Genomic DNA, 13229 nt, shown 5'->3' with positions numbered 1-13229 from the left:
TTACAATATTAAGAGATCAAGAGAAAAATCATTCAATTGCTCCAACTATTAAAAGACATTTTAAAATAACTCACACCTCCAAATAAAGCCTTTATTTAGTGAAATAGGAATGAACAAAAAATGCATGCACTAATTTAAAGATTAGTCACTAATAACCAATATCAGTCTTAGTGATATTAGATATTCTATTCTTTTTAAGTTTTTGTTTTCTTTGGTACTTTATAGAACCCAGGACTTTGCATATTCTAGGCAAATGCTCTACCAGTGATTAAACCCCTAGCCTTTAGTGGTTGTTTTGTTTTAAGATGGGGTCTTAAGATTAAGTAGCCTATATTGGCCTTAAATTTGTCATCCTCAGTGTTAATTGAACACTATTTTATAGTAAGAAAAATTCTTAAAAAGCAAAATAAAAACAAAAACAGTACATACAAAACACACACACACACACACACACACACACACGAAGATTAGCTCTAGCCAATTCTAGAATAGAGTCAGCCAAGGAAGGTTCTGGCATGTTTGATACTACTAACCCTTCTGGACACAGACAGCCTTTAGTCACAGAGAAGGTTGAGTGTGTGACTCCATAGGGGAATTCAAAGACCACAACTGCATGGAAAATGTTTCTGTCTCTTTAAGCCATCATCATCCGGCCTTTCTCTCAGTTTCCTGATCTCTAAGACCCAGGCAGCCTAGCGACTTCCTCTATGCTCAGCCCTGGGCACAGAGAGACTTCTGCACTCACAAGCGAAGGGAAGGCAGGAGGCTGGGGCTTCTCTGGCCCACTTCAGAGGCTGTCAGCAAGAAAGGTGAGCCTGAGGCTATGAGTTGGGGTGGAGATGAGGCTGGGCTTGAGACCAAAGCGTTTGCTGCCTGCACACCTGCATCGTACAAAGCTCTGTGCACCATACCATGCGAGCGGCACAGGCAAGGGAAGGCTTCCAGGTGCTTTAGGATGGTCTGGGTTTCAACTTGACAAGTTTAGAGGAAGTCTTAGGAGTTCATACTTTGATGAAAAAAAAAATTCTCTTCCCACACTTCTTTCATACAGTAAGGGCAATGTATTCTAGGTCTCCTTCCAGGAGCAAAGCACAGCTTAGAAGACACCATTCCTCAAGACGCACATTCAGCAAAGGCTAAGATACTTCTGTGTCCCTATAAACTACCTTTAAGGCGCCACGTCTGTCCCTCAGAAGTCTCTTCTCCTCACTGCCTGTAGGAGGGGCTCTAGCAGACCTGAGAGGAGTGGAATTAGTCCTCACTTGCCATGTGAACCTTTGCTTCCCGAGTTTGTCCCACTCCAACTAAAGGGCTACCTCCGTTTCTTCATGTCTACAAACAAGGGTTTAAGAAATAGTGATCTTCAAATCCTGGATGCAGATTAAGCTTGTGAGAAATATCCCATTTGTTGTATCAGAACTACTGAGGATGGATCCAAGAAATGTGATGTTGAGGGGAATACCTAAATATTTCTAATAAATAAATAAATAAATAAATAAATAAATAAATAAAAATTAAGCCTATAGGCAAGGAACTGGACTATTCTTGGGCTCTCTCAAGCTTATAGAATTGCATGTGCTTTATGTTCCCAGATAATAAAACTATTTATCACCTGAGATTCCACAAGAGCCTGCAGAAGCCTTGCTCATTGCTCTCAGTCTTATGGCTGTTTCTTCATTTCTGATCTGTGTCATTTGTGGGCATTTGCTGATTTCTGCACACAAAAGGGTGACATGGAATCACCCAGTGAGTTCTACTAAAGGCTTTGAGAGATGGGAGGGGTACTAGCCCAACCTGTTTCCAAAGCCCTTCTGCGGGAGATAGGCTATAGAGTTAATGTTTCCCTTCTCTGTGTGTTGTGCCCACGGGAGGGAGAGAGGAAGGGAACACATCACCCATAGTGGACACAAAGAGATTGACTCTGAAATGATGGAGAAATGCAGACAAGCACTCAGACAGGAATGTGGAACCGAAGCTATCACCAGAGAAAGGCCAGGGAGGGCTGGGGAGGCTGAATCTGATTTCTGGGCAGTCACTGGCTGAGACCTGTTAGCTGACTAAGAGACTGGAGCAGAGGACAGAGGGGACACTGCTTTGGGCTTAGGGACTCCTGGAATCAGGACTACATGACTCAAAAATGCTTGGCTGTATCAAATAATGGTACAATCAGAACATAGGTGGTAGATGGGAAGCCTTTAAAGCAAAGGGCTTGGAGACTCATAAACTTTGTGGAGTTTGTTCTCTCCATCCACCTTTGCAGAGGTCAGGAGAGCAAGGTCAGGTTGTCAGGCTCGCACTGCAACCGTCTTTCTGGTCCCCCTAGATGTTATTCTTCAAAATCCAGATGCTGTCTCTAAGAAGGAATAGCAGAATTTATTATGGTGGACAAAAGGTGCCCTCCACTTGTAAACTGAAATCACACGCCTAAATGTTCAGCTCCTTGTGAACAAAAACCTTTCTCTGTAATTCCAGAGTCCCCAGTTCTTTAGACTTTGCCTGACTTTGTGGTTGGGTTTTGCTCAATTTCAGGAATGAGTAGATGAATGAGAAAACCAAACTGAGAGCCTTCTAAGAAGCATGAGGGGAAGGAAGATGGCAAGAGATGAGGAAGGCAGCTATGGTAAGAGCCCTTCCCAGAAAGGCATCCTTGCTTGTGTGTGAGCTCAAGGTAAGAAAGGGGTGGAGCTTCCTCAGCTCTGGAAGCTGATGGAATAGCAGGACTGTGTCTCTGGCTGTGTCTCTGACCCTGTCCTGCTGGGAGCTCAGAGCTTTGACCAGCCTCTTGCTGGTTCTCACAGCATGAAGGGAAAACCCTAAACCTACACTGGTTTCCACAAAAATAACATAGGATGGGAAATCCAGAACTAGAGCGAGCTTCACTCACCAGGTCCCCAGTGTTTGGAGGATAGGGGATTAACTGTGTATCAGTATTTGGGGGGTCAGGAAGATGATTGGGTGGGTAAAGGCACAAGCTGCCAAACCTGATGAGCAGATTTCAACTCCTGAGCCCACATGATGCAAGGAGGGAACCGACTGGTTTAGCTTCCATGGGACATGGTGGTGGTTCTCCCAAGTAAATAAAATATAATAAACTATTATCCAAAGGGGGCTGTATTCTCTTTAGGGAGCTGGCTGGCTTAAGACAGGAGAGATGGGTCCTTCCCATTTGTACTGAAAGCTAGAACGCAAGGTGAATCCCAAGGAGAAGCCCGTGTCTCTGACTCTGATACTGCTACATCTGATCCTCAGGCGCAGAGGACTCCAGGGTCCAGCAGGAGCCGCAGCTGAGGCTCATCCTGGTGGGCAGGACTGGGACCGGCAAGAGTGCCACTGGCAACAGCATCCTGGGCCAGAAGTGCTTCCTGTCCAGGCTGGGGGCGGTGCCTGTCACCAGAAGTTGCACCTTGGCCAGCAGAAGGTGGGCCGGCTGGCAGGTGGAGGTGGTGGACACCCCGGACATCTTCAGCTCCGAGACCCCGCGAACCGACCCTGGGTACATGGAGGCAGCCCGATGTTTCGTGCTGTCGGCTCCCGGGCCGCACGCACTGCTGCTGGTCACCCAGCTGGGTCGCTTCACCATGCAGGACAGCCAGGCTCTGGCAGCCGTAAAACGGATGTTCGGGAAGCAAGTGTTGGCGCGCACCATCGTGGTGTTCACGCGCAAGGAGGACCTGGCCGGAGACTCCTTGCAGGATTATGTGCGCTGCACGGACAACCGCGCGCTGCGGGAGCTGGTGGCCGAGTGCGGGGGTCGCGTGTGCGCTCTCAACAACCGCGCCACAGGCAGCGAGCGCGAGGTTCAGGCTGAGCAGCTGCTGGGCCAGGTCGCGTGCTTGGTGAGGGAGCACGGGGGCGCGCACTACTCCAATGAGGTGTACGAGCTGGTGCAAGCCATGCGGTGGGTTGATCCTCCGGACCAACTAGCCAAGGTGGCGGAGATGGTGGCTGCGCGCATGCAGAGGAGCAGGAGGTTGCTAGCTGGGCTGTGGGGATGGCAGAAAACCTACTGGAAGGGCTGGAGACGGGGTGTGGCTGTCTTCCTGGGTGTGGCCCTGTTGATCTACCTGCTGCTCTACAGAAAGGTCCGAGGCCTTTGGGGACCAGAATAACAGATAGCAGTCTTAGAAGATGTTATGAATAGAAAGGAGATCTTTTTAAAACGGAATACTTAGAACTCTGCTCAGAGCTTTAGTGATTCACAGTGCGGGAACATGGCATCAACTTTGCTAAGGCTCTGTTGTGCTGAGTCTCAGCTTTAACTATACACATTCAGAGTTAAAACAAAACAAAACAAAACAAAACAAAACGTGTCCTTCAGACATTTCGTCATCCCCGTGGGCCATCCTTCCCTTAAAATAATGAAATACACCTGGTAGCTTGTAAATGGGGGCAAAAATCACAGCACAAAGAAAGCACACATTTTCTTTTCCTTTTTAAAAAATAATGTTCTTATTTATTCTTTGAGAATTTCATATATTTTGATCATATTCTCCCACTTTCCCTGAGTCCTCCCAAGTCCTCCCCACCTCCCTACTCACTGAACATCATGTTTTGGTTTTTGGTCTTAATAACCAAACAACAACATGAAGTCCGATATACTCCTGAGCATGAAGCCTGCCCTGGGGTGTGGTTGATATACCCAGTGTCACTTCACTGAAGAAAATTGATTTTCCTTCTCCCAGGAGCTATAGTTTGTGAATAGCTCCTGGCTGGACTGGGACTTTGTGCCCATAGCCTTTGTGGGGATGTGCGTTGGGCTTGCGCTTGCTCGGGTGCTGTGTACAGGGTCACATCCACTATGAGCTCATGTGTGCACCTGCCCTGTTGTGTCTGGGAAACAGTTTCCTTGAAGTCATCCACCACCTTTGGCCCTTACAGTCCTTCTGCCCTCTTCCACAGAGATGAGATAAGCCAGCCAGGGATTTCCTTCCAGTGTTCAAACCAAAACACAGGGTCTGAGATTGGCTTCGTTAATTAACATTATTAATGAGAGAAGAGTCACTGCCTACCTTCAAAAGAACACTTCCATGACTTGGGGAGGGGGGCAGGTGTTAATTTGTTCCTCTGTAAAAAAAATATTAAAGGTTCTTTTTAAAAAGAATTATTTCGAGATGCACTTTGGCACCTGTCTGCCAGAAGGCATAAATAGGAGGACCAGGTGCTCCCCTCCCAGGGCCCTTGGTTCAATTCTTAGTACTGGGTGGTGGTGGTCTTGGTGGGGTGATGTGAACTCTGACCTCCAGTAGGTTTCTGAGAGATTCTGAGCTTTTCTGAAGAGTTAAAAGGCAAAGGATGAGTAAAAATCAAAATGGAAAAAAAATCTCTTCAATAGGACAGAACTATCACTTGGAATTTTCTTTTCCTTTCTTTCTTACAAAATCAATAATAATAATAGTAATAGTAATAATAATAATAATAATAATAATAATAATAATAATAACAATAACAATAACAACAACAACAACAACAACCAACACCCTTAAAACCTTCTTCTTTGCCTTGGCTTTGAGATGCATATCTTTAAAAACAAAACGTTTTTTTATTTAATTGAAGAGTGGGAAGATCTTGTGCTCTGAGCAGCCTCTCTTTGAAATGCAAACATCAAGGAAAATGAGACCCTACCTAGCTCCAAGGGTCTAACTTAGCTTGAAGCCAAACTGCAGGGCCCTCCCTGTTGCAAACCTTCCTCTTGCCCTAAGGACATAAAAAGCTACTAGCAACTAGCAGACACAGTTGGTCACTACCAGTTTAGAATAAAGGACAGAGGACAGAGACACTAATAAAGGATGCTGCCACATCTTCTTGAAGAAGATCTAAGGTTTTTTTTAATTAGATTGACTCACACAGTGGCCTAGGCTGGCTTCTAACTCAAGGCAATCCTCTTGTTTCAGCCCCTTGACAAACTGGGATAAGCCACCACGCTCAGCTTGAGTTATGTCTTCTCTTGAAAATACATGCAGAGGGCTGTATCTGTCTGGCTTTAAACTTACTGTCCATCTTTCCTCCGTCCATCTCTCCTACTTCTTCCTCTCCTTTCTTCCACTTCCTGTGCAGTTTCTTAGTGTGTCACCTCCCTAGACCCCTTGAAACCCTAGTGTTCACAACTGAGGACCAAGTATGCTTCCCTGACAACAGAAAGCATCATGGGGGAATTCTCTGAGACAAGAATCGCCCTGCATAAGCCAGCACTGTGTTTTATGTCCAAGGCTTAAGCTTAGCAGGTACAAAGATAAAGGAATACTTCGCCCTGGCTGTGTCAAATAGCAAAGAAGGGGTAGCCAGCACCGGGTCTCCTGTCTGAGCTTAGCTGTCCTTTGAGAGGGTGAGGTCCAGGTTCTCTGGGACCAGCGATGCTTTTCTGTCCCTCTTTAGAAGTTCTGAAGGCAGAGCCTGTGATGTGGGACCCAGGGGGTTGAGGAAGTACAGATGCTCAGCTTGGGTGCTGTTGGGGAACCTGGGGTTCAGCACTTTCCAGCCACAAAAGGGCTTTCTTGAAAAGGGCGGCTGTCTCACTTCTCAGAGTCAGACTCCCAGGACTGTGCACTTGACACCCCCTGAAGGGGAAATGAGTAGGGCAGGGAGGCTTTCCACAGGAAGTAGCCATTTACTAGAGCAGTTCCACTGTGCTCTGGCGGATGTTCAAGGCCTTTCCACCTATCCGAGGGGATACAGTCTGCAGGGCAGTGTATGTTCCGTCACCATGGGTTTTCTTCTTTTCCTGCCTTCGGACTCTGGATTCACGGCACTGCAAGTAGCTGTTCTGTGAGAGCATCGACAGGTCCACCGCCTGCCTGTAAGGGACGGCTTGGGTAAGGAGGAACCCCACCGCGGTGCAGACAGCCATTTGGGAGACAGGACCCGCTGTGCACTCGGGTGAGCTTGGTGTGTTGGGTGGGTTTTCTGGACAGTGAATTGAGTGTCGGCGACAGCATATAGTGGGACAAAGCCCTGAAATTTCCATGCCATCATCCCTAGGCCCTGGGCTTTCCATCTCACCACCTGTGCCTTTCTGAAACCCTAAGGTAACAAAGGTGAACGAATGCTCATCCCCCTTTGACGGAGGAGTAACTAAAGTCCCAAGCGCCCGCCCACAGGCTTTCCCAAGCTCCTCCAGCAGGTGGAGCACGTTGCCAGACCGGCCTCACCTGAAGAAAGGCAGGATGGCTCTACAGACCAGAATGAAATCTCCATGTTCCCTCCTTTATGATCCAGCCCTTCCCTAGAAGACTGGTCAGTGAATTTTATATTAGAATCTTGTTCTGAAAACCACCCCATTCTTCATGTCTGGGTATCCCACACCTTCCCTTAACACACCCCAAGAAGCAGTTGTAATGCCAACAGCCTGTGTTTAAGACACATATGAACACGCCCCTTGTCAGCTGAGCTGTACAGGAGGAGGTACAGTTTCCTGGACTTTTGACAACTAGCCTGTCCTGAGACTCTTAGTACCTAGACATAAAGGAACAGGGGAGGGGCAGATGGGTGGAGCAGATGCCAGTGAAAATGTTTGTTTTATTTCTAGTTGTGTGAGGGAATGCATTGGTGCCACCAGACACTTATGGAGATGGGAGGGCAGCTTTCTGAAGTCGTTTCTACCCTTCTCCTTGGTGGAAATGGCTTCTTTCTTGTTTCTGCCACACCCTGGGCTAGCTGGCCTGACAGACTCTGGCTGCTTCTCCTATCTCCACCGGCTGCTTCACTGTGTGTAATGCTGGGATTACAGAAGCAGGCCAACATATCCAGCTTTTCATGCGGGTTCTGGTCCTCAGAGTCAAGTCTTCAAGCTTGTGCATCAGGCGCTTTGCCCTGGGAGTCATTGTTACCAGCCTGATACTTATCAAGGAAGACAGGAAAGACCATCTCGCTCAGCTTCCTGACTGAGCGGTGTTCTCATTGCTTGGTAAAACAAATTGTCCTGATAAGTTGGCGGTTTTCACACAAGAATGAGTGTTTGGGTTTGTACTTCTGCCTCCTCCTTGAGGAGAAGCCTTCCTGCTGCCCCTTGGCAACTGCCGCTGCCCACACATTGCCTGCCAATCTCCCATGGCCTCTGCACCCACACTGGGGAAAGTTAGCAGAACTTTCCCCTTGTAGAAGGACTCTACCTCCATTCTCAGTCTGCCCACAGTTGTGTGCTCTTCAAGACAACAGCCATATCTCTTCACGTCCATCACACCCCTCCCCTTCTCTCTGTTTCTAGGCTGTTGACTGACTTCTCCTGTTTGATCTGTGACTCATTTTAATGTCTCTGTCTCATGCCCCTGCCTCACCTCTGGGCATTTGGCTATTTATTCATATCTGCCAACTAATTTGTTCCTCAGTGGAACATATGTTCCCTGTGGTCTGATTTTTCAGAAACTGATTCAGAAACTTCCCTGCTAATATTGTTGAGTTTGGTTATGACAGCCACACTGTACACATGCAATTGACACTGAGAGGCAAGTCAGGTTCAAATTGAAACCCTTCGAAACAGAACAGATACCTCCCAGAACAGTCTTATCTTTGAGTAATTTTTTTTTCTCCATTGGGTATTTTTGTTTTGTAAAAACATGAACCTAGACATAGAAGTGTAGTTCTCAATGTTGGTTTGGGAGAAAATTCCAGCAATCAGTACCTGCTTTGTGTCCGAAGTATGGAATCAGCAGCATCATATGTGGGGGTTCAGAAAGAGAGGGTTGTAGATTTATTGTGGATGATCTCCCCAACTCCCCACTGACTATTAAATGAAAAAGAAGACACAGATGAAAGAAGCCATTGGGGTGGCTTAGCTATAAGGGAAATATGTGACTCTGGGGAGGCCATGTAACTTCAATAGAAATTCCGGGGGCCTGTCAATAACAACACAGGGAATACAGGGGAAAGATGGTCATGCAAGAAGCCTGGAAATGATGTCTGCACCAAGGACGGTCATGGTGGGGAAATTCAGCTTCAGTCCCCCTGACACTGTTACCCTTCACCTTCAAAACTCAGAAAATTAGTAGAAGCAATGCTCTAGGATTTGAAGAATTTTAATACAAATCTGGATATAGCTTACAGTAGTCAGAACGGTGCGTGAGAAGTAGTCGTGAGAGGGCAATTCTTCTGTGGGACCAAGGGAAGGGGGGAGAGAAGAGTGGGGGAGGGAAGGAGATGAGGAGGTGGACAGGCAGGGAAGGAGAGAGGAGAAGGGGAAGACAGGAAGACAGGAAGAGAGGGAGAGAGGGAGATGCCTTAAGATATTCTGGCAATGTGAAAACAGTCAATAGTTTTCTATGAAGGGGTAAAAAAAAAAAGCTTTTTTTTTCCCAAAATAAAATTGTGAAAGACAAAATAACAGAAGTATCCTATGTAACACTTGTGCTATGAATTATTGTAAATTCAACCACCAGTCAAACATCCGTAAGGGGGGTTAAAATAGAGTGTGTCATCATGGAACAGATGTGGAGATTTGGGGATTTTACCTGAGACACTGGGGCGAGCAAGAACTGACTCAACCCACACAGGGTGAGACCTGGTCATACCCATCCAGCTAACAGAAAATCTGTGCTCTAAGTGAACTAACTGTTCAACGGGAGTGCTGAGGGGTACCTATGAGGATTATTTCACAGCATTCTTTGTTGTGAAAAAGCAACAATTTCAGAGCAGTTTAGATGTCTGTTAATAAAAAATGAATCACATGTTGCAAAAATGACATTTATGTAAAGTTTAACATGAAATTGTCTAAGCATGTGTGTGCAAATACATATAAAATACTCACATCATATAAAAGCATCAAAATACTGACAGCTGTGAAGGCCAGAATGAGAGAGGGAGGAAGAAGATTGGGGAAAACACCAATAACCATGAAGCACATCTGTGATGTTTTAATTTTTAAATCAGGCCGTGCAGCTACATCGGAAAGCAAAACACTTATGTTCATTCACATGGTGGCTGTATGTTTTTATTCTATGTTTTTTATGCACATTTTCCCAAGTACAAATATGGTTTAAAACTACAAACATTTAAAAATTAGCTGACTAAAATGAGCCAGAAGTTCGCCCAGGAGCGGTTGGTGTCACAGGCTAGCCATTCCTGTTCTATGCTTCCATTTTATCACACCAAACCCAGCAAAACAACATTACAGCCCTTTGCACAGAATATGTATGCCATGCTCAATCCAGTTTCTAGCTGAATGTACTAAAATTCAAAGATTGTGGTTACTGATAAACCAGGACCTCAGAACTAGGCAGAGAAGATCTGACCTCCTGACCTCCTTCCTCTCGGGTTAGTCCTTGGAGAAGTTGCCATACTCCATTCCATCCTCCCAGGAAAACCATGCTGGATTGCTTCTTTGCCTCTGAAACATTTTTTGGAAATGCATGGTACTTCAAAAAAAATCAATATTATCCACAGGAGAGCAATTATTTTCTCTAGTCTGGCAAGTTCATCTACATTGGTTCAGTTTTTGTGGTAGTTTGTTTTCTTGCTCATAGAAGAATGCTTCCCACAGTTTGTACTTTCAGCTTGAGGAGGTAATCAGTGCCTCTGGAGTGGACATCCACTTTCCTGCCAGTAGGGGAAAACAATAGCAATAGCACCTTGTGCAGGGATGACCCCACCTCACTCCAGCTGCTACTTACAGATGTTTGAAAGTAACACATAGAGGAGAGAGTTAGCAATGGAGCTGGCCACCCGAGGGTAGTTGCCCTTAGTACCTGAGTCAGGTGCCTTACCAGTCCCCACACACATCTGACTTTAATTCCTTTCCCATTTTTGTTCCAGAAGAGAATGGCAGACCTTCAGAAGAGCACACATGGAATTACAGTTGAAGGTAAGAAAACACCAAGATCCTAAGAGGTAGTAAGTGGAGGCAGTAACTGTTCCTCCCCACTCCAAAACAGGCGCAGATACTCAGTTAAGATCTAGCGGGGGGAGGGGAGGAAGGCAACTGGTATTTGTTCCTCATGTCCCCAATTCTACTGTGTCCAAGCTATTGTTTTTTTTTCATGTATACATATGCACACATATGTGCACACACACATGTACAGAGACACAGATTCACACAGACATATATGCTTACAAATACACATGTGTACACACATATGCACACACATGTACACGTACACACACACACACTCCACTGTAACACTATGGAAATGTGTCATTGACACTCATTCAGAGTTAGAAGGGCCTGGAACTAAATTGTGGTAGTTTCTCTCCCTTCATCTCCTCTCAGCTGCAAAAATTTTGAAAAATCCTTTAAAATGATTATTTCTTACAAAACACCCCCAAAAGTCTAAAGGAAATGGAAAAAAAAAAAAAACAGCAAAAGACTAAAAAGAATAAAATATACTGAAACGTGAACAGAGGGCCTCTTGCTTGCTGGACGGGCATTCTCCCAATGAGCTACGCCAGCTTTCCACCCGAACAGCGATTTCTAGTTTATAATTTACTTAAAATTAGTTTGGACTCACAGGACCCAGGTCCTCATCCCTTCAATGTTGGAGGTTTGAGCTCTTACCGCCTTAGTGATCCCCACCCAGGAATCCTTCTGTTATAGGCCCTGGGCCACAGCTGACCAATCAGAAGACCTTTCTGGCATGTCCTCTTTGTCTGCTTCTAAGTGTTTCTAACCACCTTCTCTTCCACCCTTCTCGCTGTAGTGTCATTCCCAGACTTCCACCTGACACTGTCACCCTCCTTCATCTCAAATTCAAGTGCTGCTTTGCTTCCTAGCACATCCAGTCGGTTCTGAATGTGAGTCACTGGAGCCCTTCCACCCAAAATACCTTCAGGGGTAGGAGGCACATGCCTGTCTGCAGAATTGTGGGTAATGAGGTAACTCTGTTCTGTTGGCCATGACTTCTCATCCATCTCTGCCCCCTTCTAAACTCACACTGATTTCACGATGAGTTTTCTGGGGAGCTGCCCTGAACATTCTATAGGGGGAGAGCACAAAAACCTTTTCTTCAGAACTGACCTATTTGTCTTGGTTCAGATGGAACAGAGCCTCTCCTTCCTGTGATACTTCTCCCCCTTGGCTGACTCCCAACAGAGACTCTGTGAAAGTCGAGAGCCACCTAAAATTATAGGCAAACACTTGGGAGGATTAAATAATACCTATTTTTGGGGGGTGGAGGACCATTGCTTTGAAGAACTATCCACAAGGATCCATGACCTCAAAATCAGAGGAATCACTAAGTGAAACATAAATCCTCTCTTGCCCACAGGACAAGAAGCCTGCTGTGTAGAAAAATCCAACTGCCTAAGGATCCTCCTGGTGGGCAAATCTGGCAGCGGAAAAAGTGCCACAGGGAACAGCATCCTCCAACGACCAGCATTCGAGTCCAGGCTCAGAGGCCAGTCCGTGACCAGGAGCAGCCAGGCAGAGATGGGCACATGGGAGGGAAGGAGCATCCTAGTGGTAGACACGCCCCCCATCTTTAACTCAAAGGCCCAGGACCAAGACATGGACAAGGACATTGGAGACTGCTACCTGATGTGTGCCCCAGGACCCCATGTGTTGTTGCTGGTGACCCAGCTGGGACGCTTCACACCTGAAGATGCCATGGCTGTCAGGATGGTGAAGGAGGTCTTTGGGCTGGGGGTCATGAGGCACATGATTGTCCTCTTTACCCGAAAGGAAGACCTGGCAGATGGGTCCTTGGAAGAGTTTGTGACCCACACTGACAACCGCAGCCTTTGCGGCCTTGTCTGGGAGTGTGGAAGGAGGTACTGTGCCTTCAATAACAGGGCCTCTGGGGAGGAGCAGCAGGGGCAGCTGGCAGAGCTCATGGCCCTGGTGAGGAGGCTGGAACAGGAGTGTGAGGGCTCCTTCTACAGCAATGACCTCTTCTTTTGTGCTCAGGTGTTCCTTAGAGGTGGCTACAGTGAGCACCAGGATCCATATGGGTACTATATGGCCAAGGTGAGGCAGGAGGTGGAGAAACAGAAATGGGAGCTGGAGGAGCAGGAGGGCAGCTGGGTAGCTAAAATGCTTTGCACAGTCAAGTTTTACTTGGACCCCCACACTGCAGTATCTGCTCTTCTCATTGTGCTTGGTTTGATCTTTCTCACCACTTTAGTTAACTTGTATATTAGCAGATGGAAATGAGCCTTTTTGGGTGATTTCTCCCATCATTTCTGTCCCCCAAAGTTCCCCATCTTGTGTCAGGGAACCTCAGTCTTCAATTAATTTCACTCTAATTTGATTTGCATGGATCATACATGCCAGGAATCTTCTTCTAAATAAAGGATGAAAGAAAAATGTA

At 46.4% G+C, this 13229-nt stretch overlaps 2 protein-coding genes across 4 annotated transcripts; both read left to right on the top strand.

Moving 5' to 3' along the window:
* The first annotated feature begins 657 nt into the window (after positions 1 to 657).
* Positions 658 to 5101, top strand: LOC143434516 (GTPase IMAP family member 1-like). The gene is given in 4 exon segments (XM_076913371.1): positions 658 to 809; positions 2530 to 2620; positions 3250 to 4088; positions 4090 to 5101. Coding segments are annotated over 3 exon segments (909 nt in total). The 5' UTR covers positions 658 to 809; positions 2530 to 2577; the 3' UTR covers positions 4117 to 5101.
* Positions 5102 to 5443: 342 nt separating this feature from the next.
* On the top strand, positions 5444 to 13229 carry LOC117720984 (GTPase IMAP family member 5). Of its 3 annotated transcripts, XM_076913368.1 has the most exons (4): positions 5444 to 6873; positions 7023 to 7230; positions 10741 to 10789; positions 12189 to 13229. In XM_076913368.1, the coding sequence occupies exons 2-4, from the start codon at positions 7204 to 7206 to the stop codon at positions 13070 to 13072; spliced, it is 960 nt and encodes a 319-aa protein (XP_076769483.1). In that variant the 5' UTR covers positions 5444 to 6873; positions 7023 to 7203; the 3' UTR covers positions 13073 to 13229. The 3 variants fall into 3 exon arrangements, with proteins under 3 accessions (XP_076769483.1, XP_076769485.1, XP_076769484.1); XM_076913370.1 differs by lacking the exon at positions 7023 to 7230 and having other exon boundaries at positions 5445 to 6809; XM_076913369.1 differs by lacking the exon at positions 7023 to 7230 and having other exon boundaries at positions 5445 to 6873.

This window comes from Arvicanthis niloticus, chromosome 15 (genome assembly GCF_011762505.2).
Source record: "Arvicanthis niloticus isolate mArvNil1 chromosome 15, mArvNil1.pat.X, whole genome shotgun sequence".
NCBI lineage: Eukaryota > Metazoa > Chordata > Mammalia > Rodentia > Muridae > Arvicanthis > Arvicanthis niloticus.
This window is presented reverse-complemented; position numbering and strand designations above follow the sequence as displayed.

What these genes read in the sequence shown, in the direction of transcription:
- LOC117720984 (XM_076913368.1), top strand. Translation starts at nt 7,204, where the DNA reads ATGATCCAGCCCTTCCCTAGAAGACTG. An exon ending in AGCCCTTCCCTAGAAGACTG is followed by an intron (nt 7,231 to 10,740) that starts GTCAGTGAATTT and finishes TTTTTGTTCCAG; the next exon opens with AAGAGAATGGCAGACCTTCA. An exon ending in ACATGGAATTACAGTTGAAG is followed by an intron (nt 10,790 to 12,188) that starts GTAAGAAAACAC and finishes TCTTGCCCACAG; the next exon opens with GACAAGAAGCCTGCTGTGTA.